Source organism: Molossus molossus, unplaced genomic scaffold (genome assembly GCF_014108415.1).
Source record: "Molossus molossus isolate mMolMol1 unplaced genomic scaffold, mMolMol1.p scaffold_m16_p_18, whole genome shotgun sequence".
Classification (NCBI taxonomy): Eukaryota; Metazoa; Chordata; class Mammalia; order Chiroptera; family Molossidae; genus Molossus; species Molossus molossus.
This window is the reverse complement of record NW_023425353.1, coordinates 35,594,541-35,621,145: the sequence shown is the minus strand read 5'-3', so window position 1 is coordinate 35,621,145 and position 26,605 is coordinate 35,594,541. Positions and strand designations below refer to the sequence as shown.

The 26,605-nt window shown below is 39.6% G+C and overlaps 1 protein-coding gene across 5 annotated transcripts in view; it reads left to right on the top strand.

Moving 5' to 3' along the window:
• Nucleotides 1–25,520, top strand: part of CEP63 (centrosomal protein 63) — a 46,938-nt gene extending 21,418 nt beyond the window's left edge. For 3 of the 5 annotated variants that reach the window (XM_036266915.1, XM_036266913.1, XM_036266914.1), the window contains exons 5-15: nt 323–445; nt 5,332–5,445; nt 10,183–10,416; nt 10,663–10,802; nt 11,552–11,686; nt 14,702–14,816; nt 16,069–16,266; nt 17,622–17,708; nt 21,832–22,037; nt 23,048–23,327; nt 25,144–25,520. In XM_036266915.1, the coding sequence (XP_036122808.1) occupies nt 323–445; nt 5,332–5,445; nt 10,183–10,416; nt 10,663–10,802; nt 11,552–11,686; nt 14,702–14,816; nt 16,069–16,266; nt 17,622–17,708; nt 21,832–22,037; nt 23,048–23,327; nt 25,144–25,302 (1,791 nt within the window). In that variant the 3' untranslated portion in view covers nt 25,303–25,520. Of the gene's footprint in view, nt 1–322; nt 446–5,331; nt 5,446–10,182; nt 10,417–10,662; nt 10,803–11,551; nt 11,687–14,701; nt 14,817–16,068; nt 16,267–17,621; nt 17,709–21,831; nt 22,038–23,047; nt 23,328–25,143 lie in introns of those variants that run through there. The other 2 variants (XM_036266916.1, XM_036266917.1) reach the window with 2 other exon arrangements.
• The last annotated feature ends 1,085 nt before the right edge of the window (nt 25,521–26,605 follow it).

Here is a 26,605-nt window from a genome sequence, read left to right as displayed (position 1 = left end):
ACAGGAGAGTGGCACAGGACCAAGGCCTTGCCGCTTTGGCTGGGGTGTGGGCTGAGCTGAGGGACTCTTAAGTACAAGGCTTTCGTAATAAAAATTAAAGTTTTGTTAGGAAATATATTTTCCCTTTATTCTTTCTTTCCCTAGTGTTTATGTTTTATATGTAGTTTTGAGTTTTGTATTTTAATTTGCAAATCAAACATGTTCTGAATCTGTTTTTAGCAGTTCTGTTTAGCAGTGCTCTTGCTTTCACAATGCCAGTTTGTTCCACCACCACTGTTTACAAATTCTTAAATTTTAAGTCTAGAAATAACTGTGTCTACAGTTAGGCCGACTGAAGAGAAGCTATGAAAAACTACAGAAAAAGCACATAAGGGACTTCAGAGGGAACACCAAAAATCACAGGGAAGATCGGTCTGAAATTGAGAGGTTAACCGGAAAAATAGAGGTATGTTCATAGCAATAATTTCTTCATAGTGATTGTCAGTCTTCTTGGAGGAGAGTGCTGTTTCTAGTAGCACTAGTTTCTGAAATCAATTTTCTGCCATCTCCAGTACTGCCGCCAAGCTATTTCAAAGGCCGAGGGTGATCTATATATCCTATCATCACATGGTTCCCTGTGGCTGACGGGGTTACTAGCTCTCTGTACTTCTCCCCAGGGCAGTGCCACCCTTCAAGGGCATTTGGGACTATATGGAGACATTGCTTTGTTGTTAAAATGACTGGGAGTGAAACTGGTATTTAGGGAATAGGAACCAGGGACACTAAACATGCTGGGGACTGTTTCATACACGAAGGATTATTGCACCCAAATTACTAATATTGTGAAACATTGACCACCAGTTACTAGCAGTTTTTGGTGGGCAGTGTCCTTGTCTTAATTATCGGAGTAGGGGCTGAGTAAATGTTGGAAACATATGGCTCTTCTGTACAGAGTACTATGCATATCAGATTGTTTATCCTCAGTTCCCATTTAGACATAGTAAGCCATCTACATCCCTCTTTGCTGACTTGGATTATTGTATACAGTATGGAGTCCCTGAAGGCCTTAAGGGGGTGGTGAGCTAACATTGCCAGGAGCAAGTGCAAGAGCAGCACAGGGCTGGCCCTCTTTTCCCCTGGCGAGCTGCCACTCCCCTCCCTGTCTCTGCCATTGGTTCTCCAGTGCACCTAGGAATCACCAGCTCCTCTTTAGGCTCTCAGAGATGCTGATCCAGTAGGATGGCATGGAACCTAGGAATCTGCATTTTACCCAGCTCCCCTAGCTGACTGTAACTTGAAAAACAGTGTTCAACATCTTTTTTTTTCTTTTTAAAATGTTTTTTTATTGATTTTAGAGAGAGAGGAAGGAAAAGGGAGAGAGAGAGAGAAACATCGATGAAAGAGAACATCAGTTGGCCGCCTCCTGCATGTCCTCCACTGGGGATTTGGCCCACAACCTGGGCATGTGCCCTGACTGGGAATCGAACCAGCCACTTCTTGGTGCATGGGTCGATGCTCAACCACTGAGCCATGCCGGCCGGGCTGTTCAACATCTTTTTATGATTACTTAAAATGTTTCTCCTCAAAACAACCTGTTAAATGCCAATATGTTATTCGTACCTAGAATTGCAATTTCTGTTTAATATTCTTCTACATCTCAATATTTTTATATGTTTGAAGAGCTTAGAATCTGAGAACTACAGAGATACAGCTTCCTTTTCAGCCCTCTTCAGTGATACCGGGGCTTCCCCCCACAAATTCCTCATTACCACTTCCTGACCAGTCTTTTTCTACCTCAAAAACCCATCTTTGATATTCACGTCATCAACCTGTATCACCAGCCAGTTACATGCAATCAAAGTAGTCATCTTCTGATCCCTGGGTTCCCCTGGCTCAGTGGTTTCAGCTCCCAGTTCACTCTCCCTCTCTCTAACATTACTTTTATCATAACTCTTGAGGCTTTCAGTGTTCTCAAGGATGATGCTTATGATATTCTTGGTCTTCGAATTTCTTGGTATTCTTTCCTCCACAGATATTTTGATCTCCCTGTCTCATCCATCTATTCCCATCACCATTCCTTAGGCATTGTCATTGCCAATACTTGCACTCCTCCTATGCATCTCATTCTCTGACTACCATCCCTGAATCACTCCCTCTAGTCCCTGGACTCTCAGTAATCACTTGACCCCCATCCCTTAAAATGAATGAATTTTGCCACGTCCTCACTGCTCCATATCTACCTCATGTCCTCACTTACCAGTCCTTACTCAGCTAAAATTCCATGGTTACATCCTTACATTCCCCTTCAGTGCCTGTGCTGCTCTCTTGCTTTGTCACATTTGCTTGGCAAAACCATAACTCTGGTTAAATCCTGCTTTCTGTCCACTTGCACTTGCCAGGTGTGGCAGAACATGGCTTCAGAAAAAAATAATCATGCTGACTGGCACCCTTGTAAATTTATGGTCACTCACCTCAATTGGGTGCTAATGCTACCCAGAATCATACTGTATTTCCTCTCACTCTCCTGCTTTCCAGACTATTTCATACTTTTATTTTCTCAAACTTTCTTTTCCTCACATCTCACCTTTGGGTGATGATCTCACTTTCTGTTTCACAGAGAAACTAGAAGTAAGAAGAGAATTTTCACAAACTTCCAGCACTCTTTCTATCCACCTGTTTGCATCTGTGCCCATATGCTCTGCCTTCCTGCCAGAGGAACTGCCCATGCCCTCCCCTTCCCTATGCCAAGCCATGCTCCCCAAATTTCCTTCCTCTCTCCTGCATCCTCAGTTTTTTCCTCCCTGTTGGGTATTTTCCACCAACATCCAAATTTTTCCTCTCTTAAATATCCTCTCTTGACCTCTCTTTTCCTCCTCTGAACATTGCCCTATTTTTCTTGTTCATTTTATAACTACTTTAGGCATCTATACTTGTCTCTTTTTCTTCCACTTTTCTTGCACCCAACTCAGTAAGACTTTTGCCCCATGTAGTACAGAAGCTATTTACATGAGGTGACCAGTGACTCCCACATCGCTAGAGCCTGTGGCCGGCCCTCCTCTCCTTATCTTAGCTGCAGCATTGGACTCAGCTGTCGCTCCCTCCTCCTTAAAACACTTTTCTTGGTTTGGCTTGGTTTTCCTCCTACTTTGTTAGCTACTCTTTCTCAGTCTGTTTTGCTCTACAACTTTTTAACATTGGAATACCCTAGAGTCCTGTCGTTGGAGCTCTTTTTTCTGTCTGTGCTTATCCCCTTGGTGATCATTCAGTTTCATAGTTCTAAGCACTGTGTATATGTTAGTTCCCAAATGTATGTATGTAATCTTGACCGTTCTTCTTCACAACAATAATTTCCAACTGCCTATTTCACACCTCCACTTCACTGTCTGAAGCTGTCTGAGACTTGACATGTCTAAAATAAAAGTCCTGATTTTTTCTTCCCCATCGCTCTGACACCATTCCCAGAATTGAACAGAGGTAATGGCAACTCCATTCCTCAGTTTGCTCAAGCCTAAAGCCTCAGAGTCACCCTCCACCTCTCTTTTCTTAGCACAGCAGCCGGAATGGTTTTGTTGTAATGTAAGTCAAATCATGTCCTCTTCTCTACCGAAACCTTCTAGTAGCTTCTCTTAAAAGGTGAAGTTATCCTAATTAGCTGCACAGTCTCTCTCCTTGTTAATGCTCTGACCTTTCTCCTCTTACTTTTCCTTTTACTCCATTGCAGCCACACCAGCCCTTTTTGTTCATCATTAAACATACCAGGATGCTTCCATTTAAGTATCTTGTACTTGCCGCTTCCTCTCCCCAGAATAGTATCATTTCATCCCATCTCTCTAGGTGTCTAATTAAAAGTTAGTTACTCAGTCTGGTCATCTGTTTATAAAATTGCAGCCCCAAACTCTGAGCACTCAGTGCTCTGTTTTCTCTAAAACACACATTACCATCTAATGTAGTATATACACTGCCCTCACATTGAGTGGGGCTGGGATTTTTGTTTGTTTTGTTAGCTGTTGATTGCCTAACACCTGGAACTTTAGCAGGCATAAATGATTGAATGAATGAACGAGCAATGATCTGAAAGTTGGTTAATAATAATTACTCTAAGCTAGCATGAGACTTCTGGAGTTGAAGGTCCTAGAGGACAAGGAAAAAAGACTGAGTTTTCATTCCCTTTGATTTGCCCTGTTTTCATAAATATTGGGCTCATTTTCTTGATCATGTAACTCAGAGTTACTATTGATCTATCATTAACTTTGAAATGTTTGCTTTGAGTTATAAATAAATATCTGTTAAAACTTAATACAGATTTCCCTTGTTATTCGTCTTTGCAGTCCTTCTGTTGAGATTAAACAGAAATTTGTATATCAAAGGATATTGTGTTATCAGGATCTATTTAAATATTGAGAAATAAGAATTGGGCTACCAAGGGACTTATCTGAACATTTATTTGAATCTGTTCAATTTTGGGTTTGGACAGCAAGAATTTGGATAGCACCCTGATCTGGTGGCACAGTTGGTTGCAACATCGTCCATACACCAAAAGGTTTCAGGTTTGATTCCTAGTCAGGACACATACCTAAGTTGCAGTTTGATCCCTGGTCAGGGTACATTTGGGAGGCAACTGATTGAGGTTTCTCTCACACATTGATGTTTTTTTGCTTGCTCTCTCTTCTCTCTCTCTCTAAAAATCAATAAAAACATATCCTTGGGTGAGGATTACAAAAAAAAAAAAAAAAAAAGAATTTGGCTAGTGAGAGATATCTGTAATCATATTTTGAAATTTTAGTTATCTTAGCATCAGTTTTCTGAAAAATTAAACAACCCTTAGGTGGCAGCAAATCTATGAAAGTTGTCATGAACCTAGTATTTAGCCTCTGTTTCATACTGTTCACCATTAGGGTGTTAAATTTAGAAAGACAGGCATCCAGAAGCACAGCATGTAAGGAATTCAGTATTACTCTACAGTCTTTTTGGCTGAGTGAGCAATGGGGCTCCTGCTGTGGAGAAAGGTGCTCCTGCACCAGGGACCTGGAGGGGAATTAAAGTAAAAGGGAATCTGGGAAGGGCAACAGCAAGGACGGGGGGCACTAAGAAGTGAAGTACCACTCTGGCCTGTTTTTGCCCAGCAGTTAGAGCATGGGCCTTCTGACCAAAGGGTCTCTCTCCAGTTCCATTCTGGCCAAGGGCATGTACCTGAGTTGCAGGTTTGATCCCCACTAGGGTTGTGCTGGAGGTCTCTCTCTCTTTCTCTCCCTCCTTCCCTCTCACTCTCTCTAAAAAAAAAAAAAAGGAAAAATATCCTCGGGTGAGGATTAGCAACAAAAAAGAAGCTAAGTACCTTAATTTCCTCTTCAGGAATTTCGTCAGAAATCACTGGACTGGGAGAAGCAACGTTTGATTTATCAGCAACAGGTAGCATCTCTGGAAGCACAAAGGAAGGCTCTTGCTGAACAGTCAGAGATCATTCAGGTAGGATTGAAGACATCTTCAACGAATGAGAGAGGCAGAGGTTTTCATTTCATCTGAACTAGCTTAATGTAGTACACGTGTGCTTACTCATGTCCACGTGTGTCCTCATGCCCACTTGTTCCTTTGCATGCTTGCTTTCCTCCCTGGCTTCCTTTCTCTCTCACACTCTCTCTCTTGTTCTCTCACTGTCAACTTCTTGCATTCTTTTGCGAGCTCTACGCTCACATTCATGTGAGTGCCTGGGAGAACATACTTATTTAAACATTTAGGAGTACATGTTTGTTTTCTTAGGAAATGGCCCTAGAAGTGAAATTGTTGCATTAGCGTAGTTGTACATTCTTAAAGATTTTAACCTGTATTGTCAAAGTGCTCTCTAAAGATGTGTTGCTATAGACTTTCACAAGCAATATTTGAGAATGTTCATTTTCTCATACTCTTTCAATATTAGACACTATTACTTTTAATTTCCCCTGCTTTTAGTCTTGACTTTGCCAAACTGATAGGTGAAAAACAATGGTATCTGATTTATTCATTTTAATTTGTATTTCTTTAATTATGAATGAGGTTGAACTTTTTTTTCATCTACTTATGGCCCTTTCCATTCTTTTGTAAATTGTTTGTGTCCTTTGCTCATTTTTCTTTTAGGATATTTCTATTGTCTTAGTCTTTTGCCTTTATATAAACGTTAGAATCAGTTTGTTGATATCCATAAAGTAACTTGATGGGATTTGATTGATATGTTAAATTCATAGTTCACATTGAGAAGAACTGACATCCAGACAATATTGAATTTTCCTATCCATGAACATGGACTATCTCCCCATTTATTTATTTATTCTTTGATTTTATTCATCAGTTTTGTAGTTTTCTTCATATAGATCTTGTACATATTTTGTCAGATTTATACTTATTTAATTTTTCAGATGTTAATATAAATTCTAGGAAAGGAATTTCTTTTTTTATATGTTCACCTTATATCTGCAACACTGCTATAATTGCTTTTTAATTTCAGGAGTTCTTTTTGTTGATTCTTTCAGATTTTGTACATGATCATGTTATCTGTGAATAAAGACAGTTGTATGTCTTCCTTCTCAACCTGCATACCTTTTATTTTCTTTTATTGCCTTATTGTGTCAGCAAGGACATCCAGTGTGATGTTGAAAGGAGTGGTGAGAGGGAACAACCTTGCCTTATACCTGATCTTAATGAGAAAGCTTCAGGTTTCTCCATTAAGTATAATGTTAGCTGTACGGTTTTTATTTTTTATTTATTTATTTATTTTTTTATCCTCACCCGAGGATATTTTTCCATTTTTTGTACAGATAGAGTGGGAGGGAGAGAGAGGAAGGGAGAGAGAGAGAGAAACATCGACGTGAAGGGACACATCGAGTGGCTGCCACCCACACGACCAACCAGGGCTGGGGACAAACTGCAACCGAAGTACGTGCCCTTAGCGGGAACCGAACCCGGGTCGCTCCGGACCGCAGGCCGACGCTCTAACTGCTGAGCCAAACTGGCCAGAGCGTATTTGTTTGTTTTTTAACTCTTTTTATATTTCTTTTACAGCTGCATTCAATTTGATATTAGTTAAGGTGTACAGCATAGTGGTTAGACATTTATATAACCTATGAAGTAATCCCCTTGATAAGTGTAGTACCCACCATATATAGTTATTACAATATTATTGACTATATTCCCTGTGCTGTAGCATTATGGTTTTTATAGATAGTCTTTATCAATTTGAGACAGTTCCCCTCTAGGCCTAGTTTCTATCATGAGAGGTTTTTTTTTGTTTTTTTGTTTTTTAAACCATGAATGGGTTATATATATATTTTTTGTTTGTTTGAATCTTTTTTTTTAATTTATTTATTTTTGTTACAGATTTTTCTCCTTTTTCCCCCTAGACAACCCCCTCCCTATTCCTTCCCACCCCCCAACCAAGCATTGTTGTCTATGGCCATTGGTTATGCATACATGCATATAAGTTCTTTAGTTTATCTCCCCCACCCCCCACCTCTGAAGTTTGTCAGTCTGAACCATACTCCTTTCTATGTCTCTTGGTCTATTTTGTTCATCAGCTTTTTTGGTTTATTATATTCCACAAATAAGTGAGATCGTGTGGTATTTGTCTTTCTCTGATTGGCTTATTTCACTTAGCATAATACTCTCCAGGTCCCTTCATGTCGTCTCAAAGGATAAGAGATCTTTCTTACAGCTGCATAGTGTTCCATTGTGTATGGGTACCACTGTCTTTTTTCCACTTATCTATTGATGGACATTTTGGCTATTTCCAGATCTTAGCAATTGTAAATAGTGCTGCTATGAACATAGGGGTACATATATTCTTTCTGATTGGTGTTTCAGGCTTCTTAGGATCACTGGGTCAAATGGCAGTTCAATTTTTAACTTTTTGAGGTAACACCATATTGTTTTCCATAGTGGCTGCATCAGTCAGCATTCCCACCAGCAGTGTACTAGAGTCCCCTTTTCTCCACACCCTCGCCAGCACTTATTGTTTAATGATTTGTTGATGGCAGCCTTTCTGGCAGCTGTGAGGTGATACCTCCTAGTTGTTTTAATTTGCATCTCTCTGATGATTAATGACATTTTTTCATATGTATCTTGGCCATTTGTATGTCTTTTTTGGAGAGGTGTCTATTTAGGTCCTCTGCCCATTTTTTAAATTAATTATTTATTTAATTATTTTAATTAATTAATTAATTAATTTTTGTTACAGATGTTTTTCCTTTTTCCCCGACTGATTCCCCCCTCCCCATCCCTCCCTGCCCCGTCCCCAGCTTTGTTGTCCATGTACATTGTTCATGCATACATGCATATAAGTTCTGTGGTTTACCTCTCCCCCACCACCCCTTCTTCTGGAGATTGTCAGTCTGTACCCCACTTCCACGTCACTGGGACTACCCCATTCCTCAGACTGTTATGTTCATTATATTCCACACATAAGTGAGATCATATGATACTTGTCTTTCTCTGTTTGGCTTGTTTCGCTTAGGATAATACTTTCCAGGTCCCTCCATGTCATCTCAAAGGATAAGAGATCTTTCTTCTTATAGCTGTGTAGTACTCCATTGTGTATATGTACCAAAGCTTTTTTATCCATTCGTCTACTGATGGACACTTGGGCTGTTTCCAGATCTTAGCTATTGTAAACAGTGCTGCTACAAACATGGGGGTACATATATTCTTTCTGATTGGTGTTTCAGGCTTCTTCGGGTATATTCCTAGAAGTGGGATTACTGTCCTTTGCCCATTTTTTAATTGGGTTCTTTGTCTTCTGTTTGTTGAGTTGTATGAGTACTCTATATATTTTGGAAATTAACCCCTTATCTGATGTATTGTTGGCAGTTATGCTCTCCCATGTGGTGGGTTCTCTTCCCATTTTGATGGTTGTTTCTTTTGCTGTGCAGAAGCTTTTGAGTTTGATGTAATCCCATGTGTTCATTTTCTCCTTTGTTTCTCTTGCCTTAGGTGTTGTATCAGGGAAAATTCTGCCGCGTGTGATGTCTGAAATTTTGTTGCCTACATTTTCTTCTAGAATGTTTATGGATTCACGAGTTACAATTAAGTCTTTTACGCATTTTGAGTTTATTCTTATGTATGGTGTAAATTGGTAGTCTAGTTTCATTTTTTTGCATGTAGATGTCCAATTTTCCCAACACCATTTATTAAAGAGGCTGTCTTGACTCCATTGTATGCTCTTGCCACCTTTGTCAAATATTAATTTAGCATAATGTCTTGGGTTTATTCCCGCATTTCTTATTCTGTTCCATTGATCTATATGCCTGTTCTTGTGCCAGTACCAGGCTGTTTTGATTATAATGGCTTTGTAGTATTACCTGAAATCCAGTATCGTGATCCCTCCTACTTTGTTCTTCTTTTTCAAGATTGCTGTGGCTATTTGGGGACTTTTTTGGTTCCATATAAACTGTTGGAGTATTTATTTTAGTTCTATGAAATATGTTGTTGGTATTTTGATGGGGATTGCATTGAATCTGTAGATTGCTTTGGGTAATATGGGCATTTTAATGATGTTAATTTTTCCAATCCATGAACAAGATATGTGTTTCCACTTTTTTATATTATCTTCTTCTATTTCTTTTTTCAGTGTCCTGTAGTTTTCTGCAAATAAGTCCTTTACTTCTTTGGTTAAGTTTATTCCTAGGTATCTTAATTGCTTTGCTGTAGTGGTAAATGGGATTGCTTTTTTTGTTTCTCTTTCTGTGAGTTCATTATTGGTGTATAAGAATGCCATCGATTTCTTTTTTTTTTTTTTTTATCCTCACCCGGAGACATTTTTGCATTTATCTTCAGATAGAGTGGGAGGGAAAAAGGGAGGGATAGAGGGAGGAAAGAGAGAGAGAAACATCAATGTGAAAGAGACACATCGAGTGGTTTCCACCCACATGACCCTAACCAGGGCCTGGGACAGAGTGCAGCCGAGGCACGTGCACTTAGTGGGAACCGAACCCGGGACTCTCTGGTCCGCTGAGCCAAACTGGCCAGGGCCTATTTCTTGATGTTAATTTTGTATCCTGCTACTTTGTGAAATTAGTTTATTAATAAATCTAGTAGATTTGAATGGGTTATGTTTTTAATGAGATAATAATGCTTTATGTTCTCACGGAAGTAAAACTCAGTTTCATTTTAGTTTTCCTTTTTCATTGATTATTCTTCTATCATTTTACTCTGACCTATTGGTAATCTGTGTGTTTCTAGGCCCAGCTTGCCAATCGGAAACAGAAATTAGAGTCCGTGGAGCTGTCCCGCCAGTCGGAAATTCAGCACCTGAGCAGTAAGCTGGAGCGGGCCAATGACACTATCTGTGCCAATGAGTTAGAAATAGAGCGCCTCACCATGAGGGTCAATGATTTGGTTGGAACCAATATGACTGTTACGCAAGAGCAGCGGCAAAAAGAAGAAAAATTGAGGGAATCTGAAAAACTGTTAGAGGTGTGATTTAAAATTACTGTAATTGGGGAAATGTGTGTATATATGTTTCAGGAGAGAATAATTAACCTAGAATTATTTCCAAAATCTGTGGTTTCTTTCCTATTCTGTGGTTGATAGATCAGATATTGATAGTCTTATTAATATTGTGTCTGTTATATAACTTACAGTCTGATTCCCTGGTTTCCTTTTCTCTTGAAATAGAAGAATTGTAATAACATCTGACTTTTTTTTCTGAGTATTTTGTAGTTGCTGCAGGAAGAAAAGAGACAACTGAAAGCAACTCTTCAGTCTCAAGAAAATTTCATCCATGAGGCAAAAATGCAAAAGGAGAAGCTACAAGCAAAATTAAAGGCAACAGACATGCAACACACAGGAGAGGCCATAAGGTATATTTCATCTTAAATATTATTAATCTTAGCCACTTGGTGTTTTGACACCAAACACCAGTTTTAATGTTGCATGTTTATAATTTTGTGTTTGATTATATTATAGATTTTCTTACTCAGTTTTAATTGAGTTAAAATTTAGTGTGGTTTGTCTTTTCTGCCTCCAGTTTGGGTTCCTAACCTAGAGATTCTGGTGTTTAGAAATTAGGAACCCCTTGGTCAATCTGTACCCTTGGCCAAACTACATGTGAAAGGAATTATAGTCCACATCTCCTGGAAGGCCTCCCTTCCTTGGTAGATTGGGTCATGATTATTAGCTGATTATCATTGATAAGCCAGCTTTGAGATGGACCTTCAAAAAAAAAAATCCCTAAAACTGATTTTATTTCTGATATGAATTACTGCTGTGTGGTTTGTAGTAGAAACAAGTAGAAGGAGCTGTACACATTTCTGTTCTTGCCAGAACTCTTCAGTAATTTTCCATTTTCTTTGACTCAAGGTATCAAGTGTCAGCAAAGTGATTTTTGTCATTTTGTCTTTCCCCTTGAAAACCAGGCCACGTTCCAGTTGGGAAAGGAGTAAACTGCTGCTGACACTTGTCCTCCAGTGTTCTTTTCCTAAAGCAGGAGACAAACTGAAGACTCCCGAAGAATTTCGTTACCAAAAACAATTGGAACATTTGAATGTGTTTTATTTTTGTTTGCAAGGATTAAAGAGCTTTAAAATAGTCCACTTGTGTCCTTTCACAGGTCGCTGGAGGAGTCTCAGACAGAAAGGCGGTATACCTCTCAAGAGCAGGTCTTGGACAACGTGCTATCCCAGCTGGATTTCACCCACACGAGTGAGGAGCTTCTGCAAGCAGAGGTGACTCGTCTGGAAAGCAGGTAGATACTTGCATGCACATTTCAAAATGGTCACGTTGTTAGAAATGATGTTGATCATTATACTGATAAAGTAAACTAATATAATGTTCAGTGAAAACTCTCTAGGTCCACATGTGGCCTAACTTATTTCTTTGAGAAAATGGAAGCAATTGAAGAACTTCTTAACCTTTCTGCCACCAGATCTACTAGCCTGCCTGCATCTGTACCCATAATCTGTTACAGGGGACTAGTTGATGGGTCACATGTCTGTGCTTCCACTTCTGTACTCTTTCCACAGTTTTTTCTCTTCTCTTTTGCAACATAAAGTTCTTTCTCTCTGATAATTTTTCCAGTGGTATAAAATATGCTTTAATATTTCCCGTCTTGGGAAAAAATGAAACCTTCCTTTAATCCTGTATCCCCATCAAGTTGCTTCTATATTTCTCTGCTCTCTTTCAAAACCAAATTCTTCGAAAGAGTTGTGGGTAGTGACTGTCGGTACTTCTTCACCTTCCACCTGTGTGGAACCCCTTCAGTTATGCGTTCTCTCCACCAGCCACCTCTCTGGAGCTGCCCTTGGCGAGTCACACTGGACACGAGGGGCTCCTTCCCTCTGTTCTGAAATGCTACTGGTATTGCCCTGGGTGCTGGTTTTATCCTGACTTGTGCCGTGCTATGCGCTGCTCACTTGTATTGTTGTCATACTTGTGAACTTTGTTTGTCATACCTCTAAACTTTTTGACTGGGGAGAGTTTGATATTTTATTTTAAACACGAATCATGATCATTTTTACACTTTTAACGTTTTCTATATCTAAAAGATAAAATAAATTAACTATTAGCCTTTAGACAAATGACAAAAACTCTGGTTTTACCCTTTTAAGTTTATTTTTAAGTAATACATTTCTGTTTTTACTTTTATTTCTGTTTTTGGAAACCACCAAGTATTTTCTTTACATATTAAATATACATGCCTACACACATGCATGTAGTTTTTGCTTTATTTCGTTTTCACCTTGGAATACTTAAGATATTCCTGGTTGTCATCATTGAGAATCCAGCAAACTTTAGAGTGAATAAATTAATTAAATCTTATTCTGTTTTACATTTTTATCATAGATTTTCCCATCGATTAGCTTCTGTGAGTCTGTTATGTGTGTGTTTTACTGTGCTCTCCTTCGGCTCTGGAGACTTGCCTCTCTGCTCTGTGCAGTGTGACCTTGAACACGCAGCCTCTTTGGGCCCCGATTTTCCCACCTGTCGGTAGGACAGGTGATCTCTGATCTGTCTAACTCAGGATTTGACATACTAAGGACCAAAAAATGAGCACTCTAGGATTTTTAGAAATAGGTAAAATTGTAATGAATGGATATAAACACCAGTGTTCAGTATTAAAACAATGGTTTTAAAAAATTCTTTTTTTATAGCAAAAGGCAACTAGAGAAAGAGTGTTTCAGTTACTTTATTTATGTTGTTCACTTTGAATTCAACATTCCTTAACTGGAGAAATTTAAATAATTGTTTTTGTGTTGTTGTATGGTAAAGATGGTATTTTTTTTTTTTTTAAAGGATGTTATTCTTTTAATTTTTTTTCTTTATTCATTTTAGAGGAAAGGAGAGGGAGAGAGAGAGATAGAAACACTGATGAGAGAGAACATTGACTGGCCGCCTCCTGCATGCCCCCTACTGGGGTTCGGGCCCACAACCTGGGCATGTGCCTCGACCAGGGATTGAACTCATGATCTCTTGGTGCATGGGTTGATGCTCAACCACTGAGCCACACCGGCCGGGCTATTTTTGTTTTTTGTTTGTTTGTTTTTCTCTTTTGCTGGTTTTATTCTTTGATTTTACTATTATTGTTTTTAAATTTTATTTGATTTTTTTCCACCATCATTTTTCCCCTCTATGCCCTCTTCCATGCCCACCTATTGCCCTTCACCCTAGCAGTCACCACACTGTTGTCCATGTCCCTGAGTTCTCTCTCTTCTTTTCTTTTTTGCTTAATTACCACCCCTCAACCCTGAACTGTCTGCCTGCTCTCTATCTATGAATCTGTCTCTATTTTGCTTGGTATTGTTGCATTGTAAAAATTGTATTTTTTATTGATAGCTTAGTTGGTAAGTTGGCCATATTAGTTAAATAATCTAGGTAGTTACTAAGCATTTATTGAATAGTCTAGAACCAAATGATCCCAGGGCTGAGGGAATGGTAGGCAAAGCTAGAGAGAAATAAGAAGTAAAAGACATTATTTTAATCATAGAATTTGTAGTTCGAGAGACAAAATATACACGGTACAGGACCTGAGAGCAATTTATAGTAGTAGATTTAAGGTAGAAAATTTGTACACTATAAAAGTGGAAAATGAACTGTATTTAAGGTCATCAGGGGAATGACGGTTGGGGCAGCTCTATCAGGTAAAGATGATTTGATTTTTGAAAGGACGTTGACCATCCATTGTCAGGCAGGAGAGGAAGGTACTTTGTGTTCAAGGGGATGGTATGCGCAGAGACAGGAAGTCAGGTGCCCAAATGGCACATGGTAGAAAGTAAAGCCTGTTGATTTAGAAGCAAAAACATTTTATTAGTAGAAATGAGCAGTGAGATAAGAGAAGTAGGGTGTCCTTGAGGTCTTATATCTGATAAGGGATTGATTCATAAGTGAGGGTGACAAGTTAGAAACTCTTTTAAGATGATTTCTCTAGCAGCTGTGTCAGAATGGAATTGTAATCAAGTGTAGTGGGGACTTAGATTATGATTGGAGCTCCCGTACCACTAGAGGAGAAATTAGCTGCAGTCTTTAGAACCAGTTACATTTTAAGCAAAAGGAAGGAAACTGTAGGTAAACACAAAAATCAAAATATCTCCAAAAGTTTGAATTGGATTTAGCTGCCTCTGGTGATAAGGAAATTGGAAATGAGTTTTAATTTGGGGTTTGAGGTGATGTTCGAGATACATTTTGGACATCAGAAAGTAAATAGTTTATTTTGTGGGTTTCAGGGTTCTAGTTTAAATATGTCACACATGTTTTTGTCATACAGCTTGGAATCTGTGAGTAAAACGTGTAAACAGCTGAGCCAAGAACTAATGGAAAAATATGAGGAACTGAAGAAGATGGAAGTACATAACAATGAGTACAGGGCAGAGATTAAGAAGGTAAACGTCTGTGTGCTTGGGATCCAGAGTTGTTTGTCCTTGTGATTGAGCCGTGGGTTGGGAAGTTGCAGGAGTTATTTTTATTGGGAGAGACATGTAGCCCAGAGGGCCACTTGGCATTCAGGAGTAGGAGAGCACCTGGGATGTGTGTGGGCAAAGTGTCATTTTGTCATCCTCAGGGATGCCATATACACATTTTCAAGATAATTGAAACCTTCTCTCTGTGTACTCTAAAACTTTATTTTAAACATATTTTTATGAGAACATTTCTAAAGACACACACTTTCCTGCTTGCAAAAAGATAATATAGGAGCTAGCATTTAATATTGTCTTACTGACTAAAGGTGGTTATGGATATGTCTCCTCCTCTGTGCTGTGGTATAGTTAATTTTCTTTTCTCTTCTCTTCTCTTCTCTTCTCTTCTCTTCTCTTCTCTTCTCTTCTCTTCTCTTCTCTTCTCTTCTCTTCTCTTCTCTTCTCTTCTCTTCTCTTCCTTTTCTTTTCTTTTCTTTTCTTTTCTTTTTTAAATCCTCACCTGAGGATATTTTTTCATCTATCTTCAGATAGAGTGGGAGGAAGAGAGAGAGAGAGAAACATTTATGTGAGAGGGACACATTGACTGGCTGCCTCCCGCACAACCCTGACCAGGGCTGGGGACAAACCACAACTGAAGTATGTGCCCTTGACCAGAATCAAACCCACGACTCATTGGTCAGTGGGCCGACACTCTAACCACTGAGCAAACCGGCCAGAGCTATATTCTTACTGACTATGGAAGTGTGCAGAACTGTTTGTCTCTGCAGTAATGGGCTCTGGCCATCCTGTTTGTTGACTCATATTTTTTATTACTTCTTTGAGAGTACTTCTAGCCTTTCTCTTTTCATCTTTCTATTATCTTCTGTGGACCAGGAAACCATGTTAACAAAATTTTAAAATTTATAGCTAAGAAAAGAATGAAGGTCCCAGGTGCTGTTCTCTAAATACTGTGTGCATGGACTTTGATACTGGTTCTCAGTGTTTGAATCACCTAGCTCTCCTGTTTTGAGATATAATAATTGATTGTGGGTATAACTAGCTGACCTTAGTACAGAAATGCAACTTGGTAAATTGCCAATTTTCTGCAGATTTAGTCTAGGAAACAATTCATGTCTTGAAGAAAGGTAAAAATTACCATATTATTTTAACTATTAATATGTTTTTCTATCAGTGCTTTTTCTTAATCTTTCATGCTTTGTGTTTTGTTTCTTTGTAGTTGAAAGACCAGATTTTACAGGCTGACCAAAGTTACAGTTCTGCACTAGAAGGAATGAAGACAGAAATCTCCCACTTAACTCGGGAGTTACATCAGCGAGATGTCACCCTTGCTTCCGCCAGAAGTTCTTCCTGTGACTTGGAAAAGCGACTCAAAGCAGAGATGGAAAAGGCAGAAGAAAAAGCCGTAGAGCACAAGGTGACACTCGCACAAACCCCCCTTCTACTGGAAATTTGTTTTTGGAGATTGAATTTATTAAAGATGTAATTTTTAGAGCATTTAATTCAGTACATTTTTATTAGGCACCTGCTTTGAGCTGAGAGCATGCTGGGTAACAGGCGTTGTGAGGACTGGTGGGCAGGTGGGAGTGGACACAGACAGGTAAAGAGACTGTTGCAGTGGGGAGTGGTGAGAGTGTGACATGCTCTCTGTGACACACTAGAGTACAGGTGGGGCCAGTGACAATGGAGGAGACTGGAAAGCAGGGACTAGCTTCCGAAGGGTCCCGTCAGTCCTTTTTACGAGTTTGAGTACTATCTTAGGTTAAAAGATCTCTATAGCCCTCACATGGGGAAGAAGCAGAGGGGCAGAGAAACCACACAGATGCTGTTTTAACATTCAGATAGTGGCGTGAGGTAGAAGGAAATGGATGAATTCTGGAGATATTTGGCTGGTAAAACTGGCAGGGCTTTGTATTTAATTGGGTGGGGAGGGTGAGTTAGACAGAGTTAAAGAAAGATGTCACTTGATTCCAGCTTGGGCAACTTAGTGGAAAGTGATACACTTTAGTGAAATAGAGAAAAGACAGGGAACAGTTTGGGGAGGATAATGCATTTGTATGAAAGGAATACAAAATAGGAAAGCTGGTAGAGGGGACACTAGTTTGGCACATTTGGCTTGTGATGAAGACTGGACTTTCATATGGAAATATCTAATAGTTCCACGGAGGGCTTAGAGTTCAAGATTATAGCCTGGATAAGACATTTAGCTGTGGAAGTCTTTGCAGGAAGTTGGCATTTGAAACATCCTAAGAGACTTGGAGATTATAATGAGAAAGCATAGAGTACGAAGGGCAGTGACTTGAACCAAACTTAGGGTATTACTCATCTAAGGTAAAAAAGGCGTTAACATGGAACTAAAAAAAAAATAGTAGCACTAAGGAAGGAAACCGTTTTCACTAAGGAAGCAGGAAGGCAGGACTTTTTGGTCAGGCAGAAAAGCTGAGGAGAACGAGGACTGGAAAGAAGGTGTTACTTTGTGAAACGAGTGCGGTCTGCATGCTGCTGCAGGTGGAAGCCAAGCCGAGGAGGCCAACGCAGGAGAGTGGTCCGGGATTTGCCAGTGACCTTGATTCATCTTCTTAGAATAGTATTTTTAATTACGTGTATGTTAATTCATCTTGAAACACCTTTTTAAAAACTCTTTTTAGAAAATATATATATATCAATGAAGAATGTAACTTTGCCTAATGAAAATTACATGCAAAAACATTTTGTAAGATGTATTTATTTGTTAGTTCTGTTTATTTGTATTTTCTGCTTTTCCCTTCCCAGGAGATTTTGAATCAGCTGGAGTCACTCAAGTTAGAAAATCGTCATCTTTCTGAAATGGTGATGAAACTGGAAGTGGGTTTACATGAGGTACATAAATAGAAACTTAAGTTTTTCTGCTATCCAAGCCTTTAAAGAAACCACTTTGTAAATATTGATATTGTACAGAGGGAGTTAAGATCAAATATGGAATGATTTTTCTGCAGAAACTTTCTCAAATATAGTGATGGGAGGGAGCAAATCATGACTCTCCACTCCAGCGACTGGAAGATATTTTTTATATTATTCATGTGGTAAAATATATATAAATCCGTGTACTTAGTAGAGAGAATATATATAAAGGGCTTAGCGTAGTGCTTGGCATTTAGTAAGTACACAAAAAGAGTTAGATGCTGTTTTTATTATGATAATAATTATTATGTTTACAGTATCTTTTCATTATAAAGTCTATAATATTTTAAATAATTTAGTTTTAATTAGATTTCTATAAGATTGAATTAATTTAATCAAATATTCCAAAATCTTTATACTCAGAGTATTTTAGTAGATGACGGCACAGGGTGAATAAGAAGGTTCTTCCCTTTAAGAGACAGAGAGGAGTCTTGTAGGGAGGACAAGACATGTGTACAAGCTCCTGTGACAGCAGAGAGAACATGATTAGCTAACAGTGGGTTATAAAGTGTTGATGCTATTTTAACTTTTTGTTATAAATTCTTAAAATTTGCAAAATGACCCATCTATTCTAACCCATCGTTTTTTTGGTGTAGGTCAAATGCTCAAAGATTGTAGAAATTCTTCTTTTTTCTGTACTTCCAAGAAAACATGGGCCTCCAAAGATGTATAGTTACTCAGTGCCCCTATTGGCTGCCACAGGATTCAATTTCACAATTATGGATTATGGAGGCTGGGTGGGAGGAAGTGCAAAACATTAGATGAATACTTTATTTCAATTAAAACTATGGGAACTATTTTTATAATCTTTTGGGAAGGTAAGATTATCTTAACATCATGAAACTATAAAGAATTTTACAATGTAAGGAATTTTACAAGATAAAAAATATGAAATTTCTGGGTGGCAAATGATCCTATAAAAAAAAGACTACAAGACTGGGGGAAAACAATCTATAAACAGACAGAAGGTTAACATAAAATATTAATATATAAGGATTTCCTACAAAGATAACAAAAGATAATTCAGAAGAAAAATGGTCAAAGGACATAGATAGTTCATGGAAGTAAAACAAAAATCCAGTAAACAAGGAGAGCTGTTCAACCTCCTTAATAATCAAAACGAAATATTCTGTTGCTAATTGGATTGACAATGATTTTTAAAAACTAATATAGTCAGTGTTGGCAAAATAGAGGGAAACAGGCCCTCTCATGCTCTGTTAATGAGAAAGTGAATTGATAGAGCCTCTCTAGGGGCATTTTAGCAACATCTATTAAACTTGTAGATATATGTAGTCTGCAAACTCCTGAGTTATGTGAATTTCTGAAGTTGATAGTCATTGCTGAATATTTCTCCAGAAAGGTCATGTCAGTTTGCATTTCCAAAAACCCATCCTATAGGAGGAGCAAATGTGCAGAAATGGTCATTTCACTATTGTTTACAATATCCAAAATTTTGAAATAAACTAAATGTTAATCTACAGAGGGGTGGTTAATTTGTGGCTTTCTATACTATGATATATTATGCTGTCACTTAAGGTGGCAGATGAAAATATGCCTTTAATCCTGCTCCCTCCCCCTAGCCCTCTAAAACTGTAATGAAAGGATTTTTTTTTTAAAGCACGCACTTTACAATAATGGTAAAAATAGGACAGGAGACAACAATAGCTAAACATCTTGTGAGGGAGTGCCTGGAGGGAGGGACAGAAGTGCAGTGGGGAAAGCCAAGAGCTGAGGGGTTTATAGCACAGAATCTTCAAAGGGCCCAGAATTTGGCAACAACTGATTGATAGAATCTTCTCTAACAGTGATGACCTGTTTACATATGAGTTGGGAATTCTCTGGGGCGCTTAAGCCTGATCATGTCCAGAGATTCTGTTCAGCATCATTTCTCCTGAAACCTCTATCACACAGTGGTAGTACTGTCCTTCCTTTAAACAGCCAGGTGTGTGCTTGCTGTGGTTTTTATATACCCATTTACAGTCATTTATCTGTCGTTGTTAATAAAATAAAATATGAGAAAACTTAAAATGATGCCTGGCAAAGGCAAGCATTATCTTTTTTAAACAAGTGTATGTAATGATATCAGACGTCAGACTCTGGCTGGTGGGAATCCTGTCAGCAGTTTAAACCCCCTCTGGTTTTGAAGTTACACACAGTGTGAATATGTTGTACATATTAAGAATAGTTGTTACAGAGTGTCTTTTTGCATTTTACCACCTAGGAAGGTGGAATTGTTTTTATAAACATTTGTAACAAAAATAAATAAATTAATTAAAAATAAATAAATCATAAATGAATGTTAGGATTAAGTAATCTTTTTTTTTTCCCTAAGATTTTAAAAATTAATTTTTAGAGAGGGAGAGGGAGAGAGAGAAACCCCAATCGGCTGCCTCCTGCACATCCCCTACTGGGGATTGAGCCTGCAACCTGGGCATGTGCCCTGACCAGGAATTGAACTTGAAACCTTTGAATGGATGGGATGATACCCAATCAACTGAGCCACACTGGTCAGGGTCTTTTTTTTTTTTTTTTTTTTTTTAATCCTCACCCAAGGATATGTTTTTAGAGAGAAAGGAAGAGAGAAAGAGGGAGAGAAGGAAACATCGATAAGTTCCTTCCTCTACATGCCCTGACCAGGAATCAAATCTTCAACCCTTCAATGCATGGAATTGAACTGAGTCATACTGGCCAGGGTTAAGTAACTTAATAAATCCATTATCTTAATGAAAACAGTAGCTCTGGTAAAGTAAATTATTTACCACATTTAAAAATTGACGATAGCTCTGGCAGGTTTGTTTCAGCAGTTAGAGCATTGGCCTGCGGACCAATGAGTCGCGGGTTCGATTCTGGTCAAGGGGGCACATACCTTGGTTGCAGTTCGTCCCTGGCCCTGGTTGGGTTGTGTTGGAGGCAACCAGTTGATGTGTCCCTCTCACATCAGTGTTTCTCTCTCCCTCTCCCCCCGCCTCTTTCTCTCCCCTCCCCCCTCTCCCTTCCTCACATTCTATCTGATAATAAATAGAAAAATATCCTCGAGTAAGGAATAAAAAAAAAAATTGACAATAGTTTGCAGTTTAAATCCACGTTCTGCCAATTCTTTTGGTGGGGGGTGGATTTCAACCGGCATTGCTGATTTATGTAAAGATTTTGTAACTTATTTTCACTAGTGGTACACAGATAGTTAAAAGGTTACATTTTAAAGTTATGCTTTTGTTAGATAAATTCTGTATATCGAACCACTCTTAATCAGCTTATTTTCAGAAAATTCTTTACAGAGAAGACCAAGCTAAGCATTGTATTAAACTCCAGAGATTACTGTAATTTTCTAGACTGCTAATGAAAATATTTTGTCATTAGAAAAAATGGTCCAGACCACTTTTTTTTCCTAGGTACTGTATTACCAGGCAACACCTAGAATTGAAGAGCAATAAAATTTATGATAACAAAACTCAGACCAGATCAGAGGAATTATTCCCAGTTTATACTTGAATGCTGCTTTATCATGTCCAAATGTATTTCACACACAAGAATAGGTGTCAATATTATGTAAGGAGAGCAAAGACCAGAGAGTATTTATTTAAAAGTTGTCACTGCTGGACAGAATTCCTTTTTAGAAACTTCTGTTTAATTAATTAATTTATTTAATAGTATTTTTTGGTGTCTTGATTTTTTTCCACAGTTGTTCTGAGGCTATTCAACCTTCTCTTTCTTGAACCCCTGGCTGCTCTCTTGCTTTCTCTCCTTCTGATTCTCACTTGTAGCTTTCCTCCCTGCTGGTTCTGAGCCTTCCTCCTGCCCGTGCATGTTCCTGCTGTTACAGGAACGCCCACTGCTTTACCTCTGCGCCCCACTTACTGCAAGAAGCAGAACCTGTTTTCTCTCTTCGTCTCAGAGAGCTAAAGCAAATCTTCACTTTTTCCGAAGCAAAGCTATAGATGAACTAGTTACAACTAAAAAGAATGTAATTTTCCACTAGCAGCGGTATTACAGATCATGAGTGTTCTTATACAAATGAAGTGACTCTAGTATTCTTTTTTATTAGGCAAAAGAGATTTCACTAGCAGACCTCCAAGAGAATTATATTGAGTCATTAAATAAATTAGTGTCTGAAAATCAACAACTACAGAAAGATTTGATGGATACCCAATCTAAGCTGGAGATTTCTACTCAGATGTGCACAAAAACCCATGGCATGCTCTTAAAACCGACACACAGCAGAGCACCCGAGTTCAAGAATACAGAGTTCAAGTACAGTTTCTTCACAGTTATTTGAAATGTGTATCATTATAATATAATTCTCATTTCTTTGAGAATTATTGGACATAGATATTAAATCGTCATCAAAGGACTGTATTTAGTTCTGAAGTACAATGTGCACAAGTGAGGCTACTGCCAGGTTAAAACATGGAGGGGCCGCTGAGTGCTTTCATTCGGGCTTTGGTTTAGACATTCTGGATGTGGGTATAAGCAACACCCTGTTCCCCTGAGCCTTTTCGTGCTGCCTGCCACCTCCCCAACCGCACTTGCCCCATAAGAAGTTGGCTTTTTAGAAAAAGCTTGCTTTGTATTTTTGGTTAGTTAATTATAGGCTGGCACCATAAGTCAGCATTCAGTGAACAACCACCTGGCTTCAGGTCTTTCTCTGTGGTTTACATGTGTTCCTCTCAAAATCCTTTCTGACACCCTCATTGCCCTAACCCTCTTCCACCCCGAGATGAGGGTAGGTGCCCTTCTTTTTTCTTTTTCCCTCAATCCTCACTTGAGGATATGTTTATTGATTTTTTTAGAGAGAGAAGAGGGGGAAACATCGATGTGAAAGAAACATCTATCAGTTGCCTCCTGCATGTGCCCTGACCAGGGATCGAACCCACAGCCTAGGTATGCGCCCTGACTGGGAATCAAACCCACAATCTTTTGGTGTGTGGGACAACCCTCTAACCACGAAGCAACCCGGCCAGGGCTAGGTACACAGTACTTCTCCTTATCCTGGCACTAAGCACACTAGGTTACTCTGGCAGCTTGTTTGTCTTCCTCCCTGTATTGTAAGTGTATGAGGGCAGGGGCCTGGCCACGGGGATTGAGCATTTGGAAACTGAGTGAATGAATGAAAGAACACCTGGTCTCAGTGGGCTGCTCATTTTATAAGTTACAGCCTTACCAAGTTAGCTTTATTTCTAAGTGAACTTCCTACATTTCTGTTTTAAAAGAGAAAAATTGCTACAATTTTTATTTGTTTTGTTTTCTAACCTGCTATCCAGGCCATCCCATGGCCAGCATAGACATGATGGAATGAAGACTGAGCACTGCAAAACAGGTCTTCGTTCTCCACGAGGACAAGCGTCGGATAGCGTAGAGCCCGTGTCCAGGGTCCTCAGCTCCCTGAGTTCTCACGTCAGCCCTTGCAGCTCCTGCATCTCTCTGCCTTCCAACTTTCTGTATAAGGCTCACTCTTTGCCTTCAGTGCTAGATCCAAGTGAAGCCATTCTTTCTGACACTTTCTCTGAGAGTATAAATGACCAAGAAGAGTTTATGTCTTCGGTATGGAAACTTTCTGATCTTCCTAGTGTATTAACTTTATTTAGTTTGATTGTATCTTTTATTTTAAGGGTGAGGAGGGTGATATGTTTTTGTTTTGTTTCTTACTGGTTCTTTATCTTAAACATCCTTTATTATTCTCATGTATTTCTGTCTTATGGTTTTGCTTATGAAGACACATTCAGCCATGATTACTTTTCAGAATACATCTTAATTCTGAACTATAACATAAGTTATAGATATTCATTTGTTTTTAACTCTAATTGGAAATTCCCTTCCCTTCTTTTTCAGAGAGGGTCAATTTTGTATTGGAATGGTTGGTTTAAGGATCATTTCTGGATGCAGGATAGTCCTGAGGCATAGACAGTGAAGGAGGAAAAAAGGAACTGTGGGGAAGGGGAAGGGTGTAGGCAGAGGTGGAGGAAGGAATTGCATCTGACGTGTCCAGGACATGGATTTAGTGCCACACCATGGTGGCCTGAGGGTAGGTGCTGCCCTTTGACACTCTGCTGGCCCCTTGTTCCTGTGCAAACGCACCATCGTTTTTGCTCTCCGCACGGAAGCACCTGCCTTGGTCATTCCTTTCATCATCACTTTTAAAATAAGTCCCCACTTCACTTAATGTAATTCTGAATTCCAAAAAAAGTTCCGAAATCTAACCTTCCCAAGTTTGGCAGCAGCATTTATTTGGCACTAAAACCTGACCTGACCTGAACTGATGTGATGATATATGTAGACTTTATTTACCCCACTTGGCATTTGACTTCAGTCATATCAGTGTGTTTAATTATGGAATGTTACCTCATTAGTCATGGATTTGGTGTTTGTGAATTTGCCTCCTTGCTTAAAATATTTGTAACCCTTAGTCAGTACTTGAAGCTCTGCCTTGTCATTCACGGCCTGGGGCAGAGCTGTGAAATATTCGAGTGACAGACTGGCATAGTCCCAGCTGTGGTGACCATGTGGCCCTGCCCTGGTCTCCACTCTTGAACATGCATGACCAGAGGCTGCAGCCGGTGAGGGCAGCACAGTATAGCAAGGAGCTTGGACTTGGGCCCCCTTGAACAAGGTTTGCATCTCAGCTCTGGCTCCTTAGTGGGCTGGCAGCAGGCAAGGCACTAACCACTTCTGAACCTCATTTTCTCTTTTGTAAAAACACAAATAAAGTCTACCAGGAAGAGTTGTGTTTAGCATGATGCTCTGTATGAGATGCATGTGTGTGTGTCTCCCTGGGGCAGTGCTTCTGAATCCACTCACTCAGTGTGTGAGGTGACTTCAGAGAAAGGGACTGTGGAGAGGAGGCTCCAATGCATGTGGTGTGTGCCCAGTGTCACCTTCTAAAGTCCAGCCTCTGAACTACCACTGAGCCCAGGGGTGTCAAATGGGGCTGTGGATGGAAATTTTGGAGAAGGGAAAAGTAATTGATTTTAACTGGTGTCTAATGTTATAGGTAGATATTCTGTGCTTTAAAGTGAAAGTAACATATTTAGAGTTTTAAAGTGACTGGATGACGGGCATTAAGAGTATTTTCTTCTGGGGCATAGAAGTATGTATGCATGAGTCTGAAATGAGACATTCTTCAGACCAATAATTCATGTTTTATATTTATGTGACACACAAAGTGGGTCGAAAAGGAAGAGATCTGTGTTAATTTTTGCAGAACTTTCTTTTAGAACTATTTTTGTCATGATATAAACAAAAAAAATCTCTTCAGAGGAAAAAGTATTTAAAAAAAAAAATCACCCCTTAATACTGCTAGTTAGAAACTACCATGCATAATGTGTCAACTTACCTATGTCAAAATCTGTTTCTCTTCTAGAGTCCCTTGCCCGTCTCTCCCCTGGGTTCGATAGCTGCCAGGTTTTTGGAAGAGGAGGAGCTGAGGTCTCATCACATTCTGGAGCGCCTGGATGCCCATATCGAGGAGCTGAAGAGAGAGAGTGAAAAGACAGTGAGACAGTTCACAGCCATAAAGTAGCCTCTTCAGAAAAATCACAGACTTGGAGATACAAACAAACACCAGGGAGTCACTGTCATCTGAAGTAGTGGCTCTTTAAAAACACGGAGATGTAAACATTGTAAAACTGCCATGAAGAAATCTGAAAAAGCGATCCTACCCCAAGGCATTTCCACAGCACTAGCTTGTTTGAAGGACTTTCCCCAGGAAAACTTGTGAGAATAAACCACTTTGCTAGACTTTTTCTTATCTGTATTTATTATCATACAGTGATGCTTTCTCTTGCTGACTTAAATGTGAATAGCTATAGGCTAACATAATGATTTTATGGTGCGTGCTGAGAGTGAAGTAACCACAGGAACGCCTTTGAGGGACGTATGGAGGAGTGTGGATTCAGAGTCACTGATTTGGTTGATGTTCTGGTTTTGCTCCTTTCTAGCCAGTTGGGCTGGTAATGTGCAGTCGGTCTGGAGGTACACAAAGGGGATAAAGCCTTTGACAGGAAGGGCCTCTCGTGCGCAGAGCACAAGTATAAGAGAAACAGAGGGAGGGACGGGCGGTTTGGGTGAGTGGTGCCTATGGAATTCCAGTGGAATGTTCTCAATGCGCAGGAGACATTTCAGACCTTGGAGAGTTGATAAGATCTACCAGGGAGGGAGAGGGGAGAGAGGAGCAGGACGCAGTGCTTGGGGCCTAAGGACCCTGCATATGAAGACCACAGGGAGTAGGTCATGAGAGCTAGAACATGGAGGTAGAGACAAGGTCACCGTAGCGTCCTTGCCGGCTCAAGGACATGGCTCCTGTGGTTCCCTTCTCTCCCGGGCAGCTTTCCTGTCAGCATGTAAACATCCTGTGAATTCTCCTTTCTTGACACCAAAACAAAACTTCAATTCCACATGCCTCTGTCTACTGCTCCATTTAGTTGCTCCCCTTCACCCAAATTTCTGCAGTGACTGTTACCACTTCCTCACCTCTGCTCTCTTCTTCTTTAAAAAAAAAAAAATTTTTTTTCTTTATTGATATATTAGAGAGACAGAGGAAGGGAGAGGGAGAGAGAGATAGAAAATTGATGAGAGAGAACATCGACTGGACTCCTCCGGCATGCCCCCACTGGGGATCAGGCCCACAACCTGGGCATGTGCCCTGACCGGGAATCAAACTGGCGACCTCTTGGTGCATGGGTCGACACTCAGCCACTGAGCCACACCGGCCAGGCTCCTGCTCCCTTCTTAACCCTCTCCCACCCCACTTCCATCCCCACCATCAAACTGCTTTCTTGCTCTCGGGGTCCCCAGTGACCTCATTCGTCCCCGAGCAGCATTCC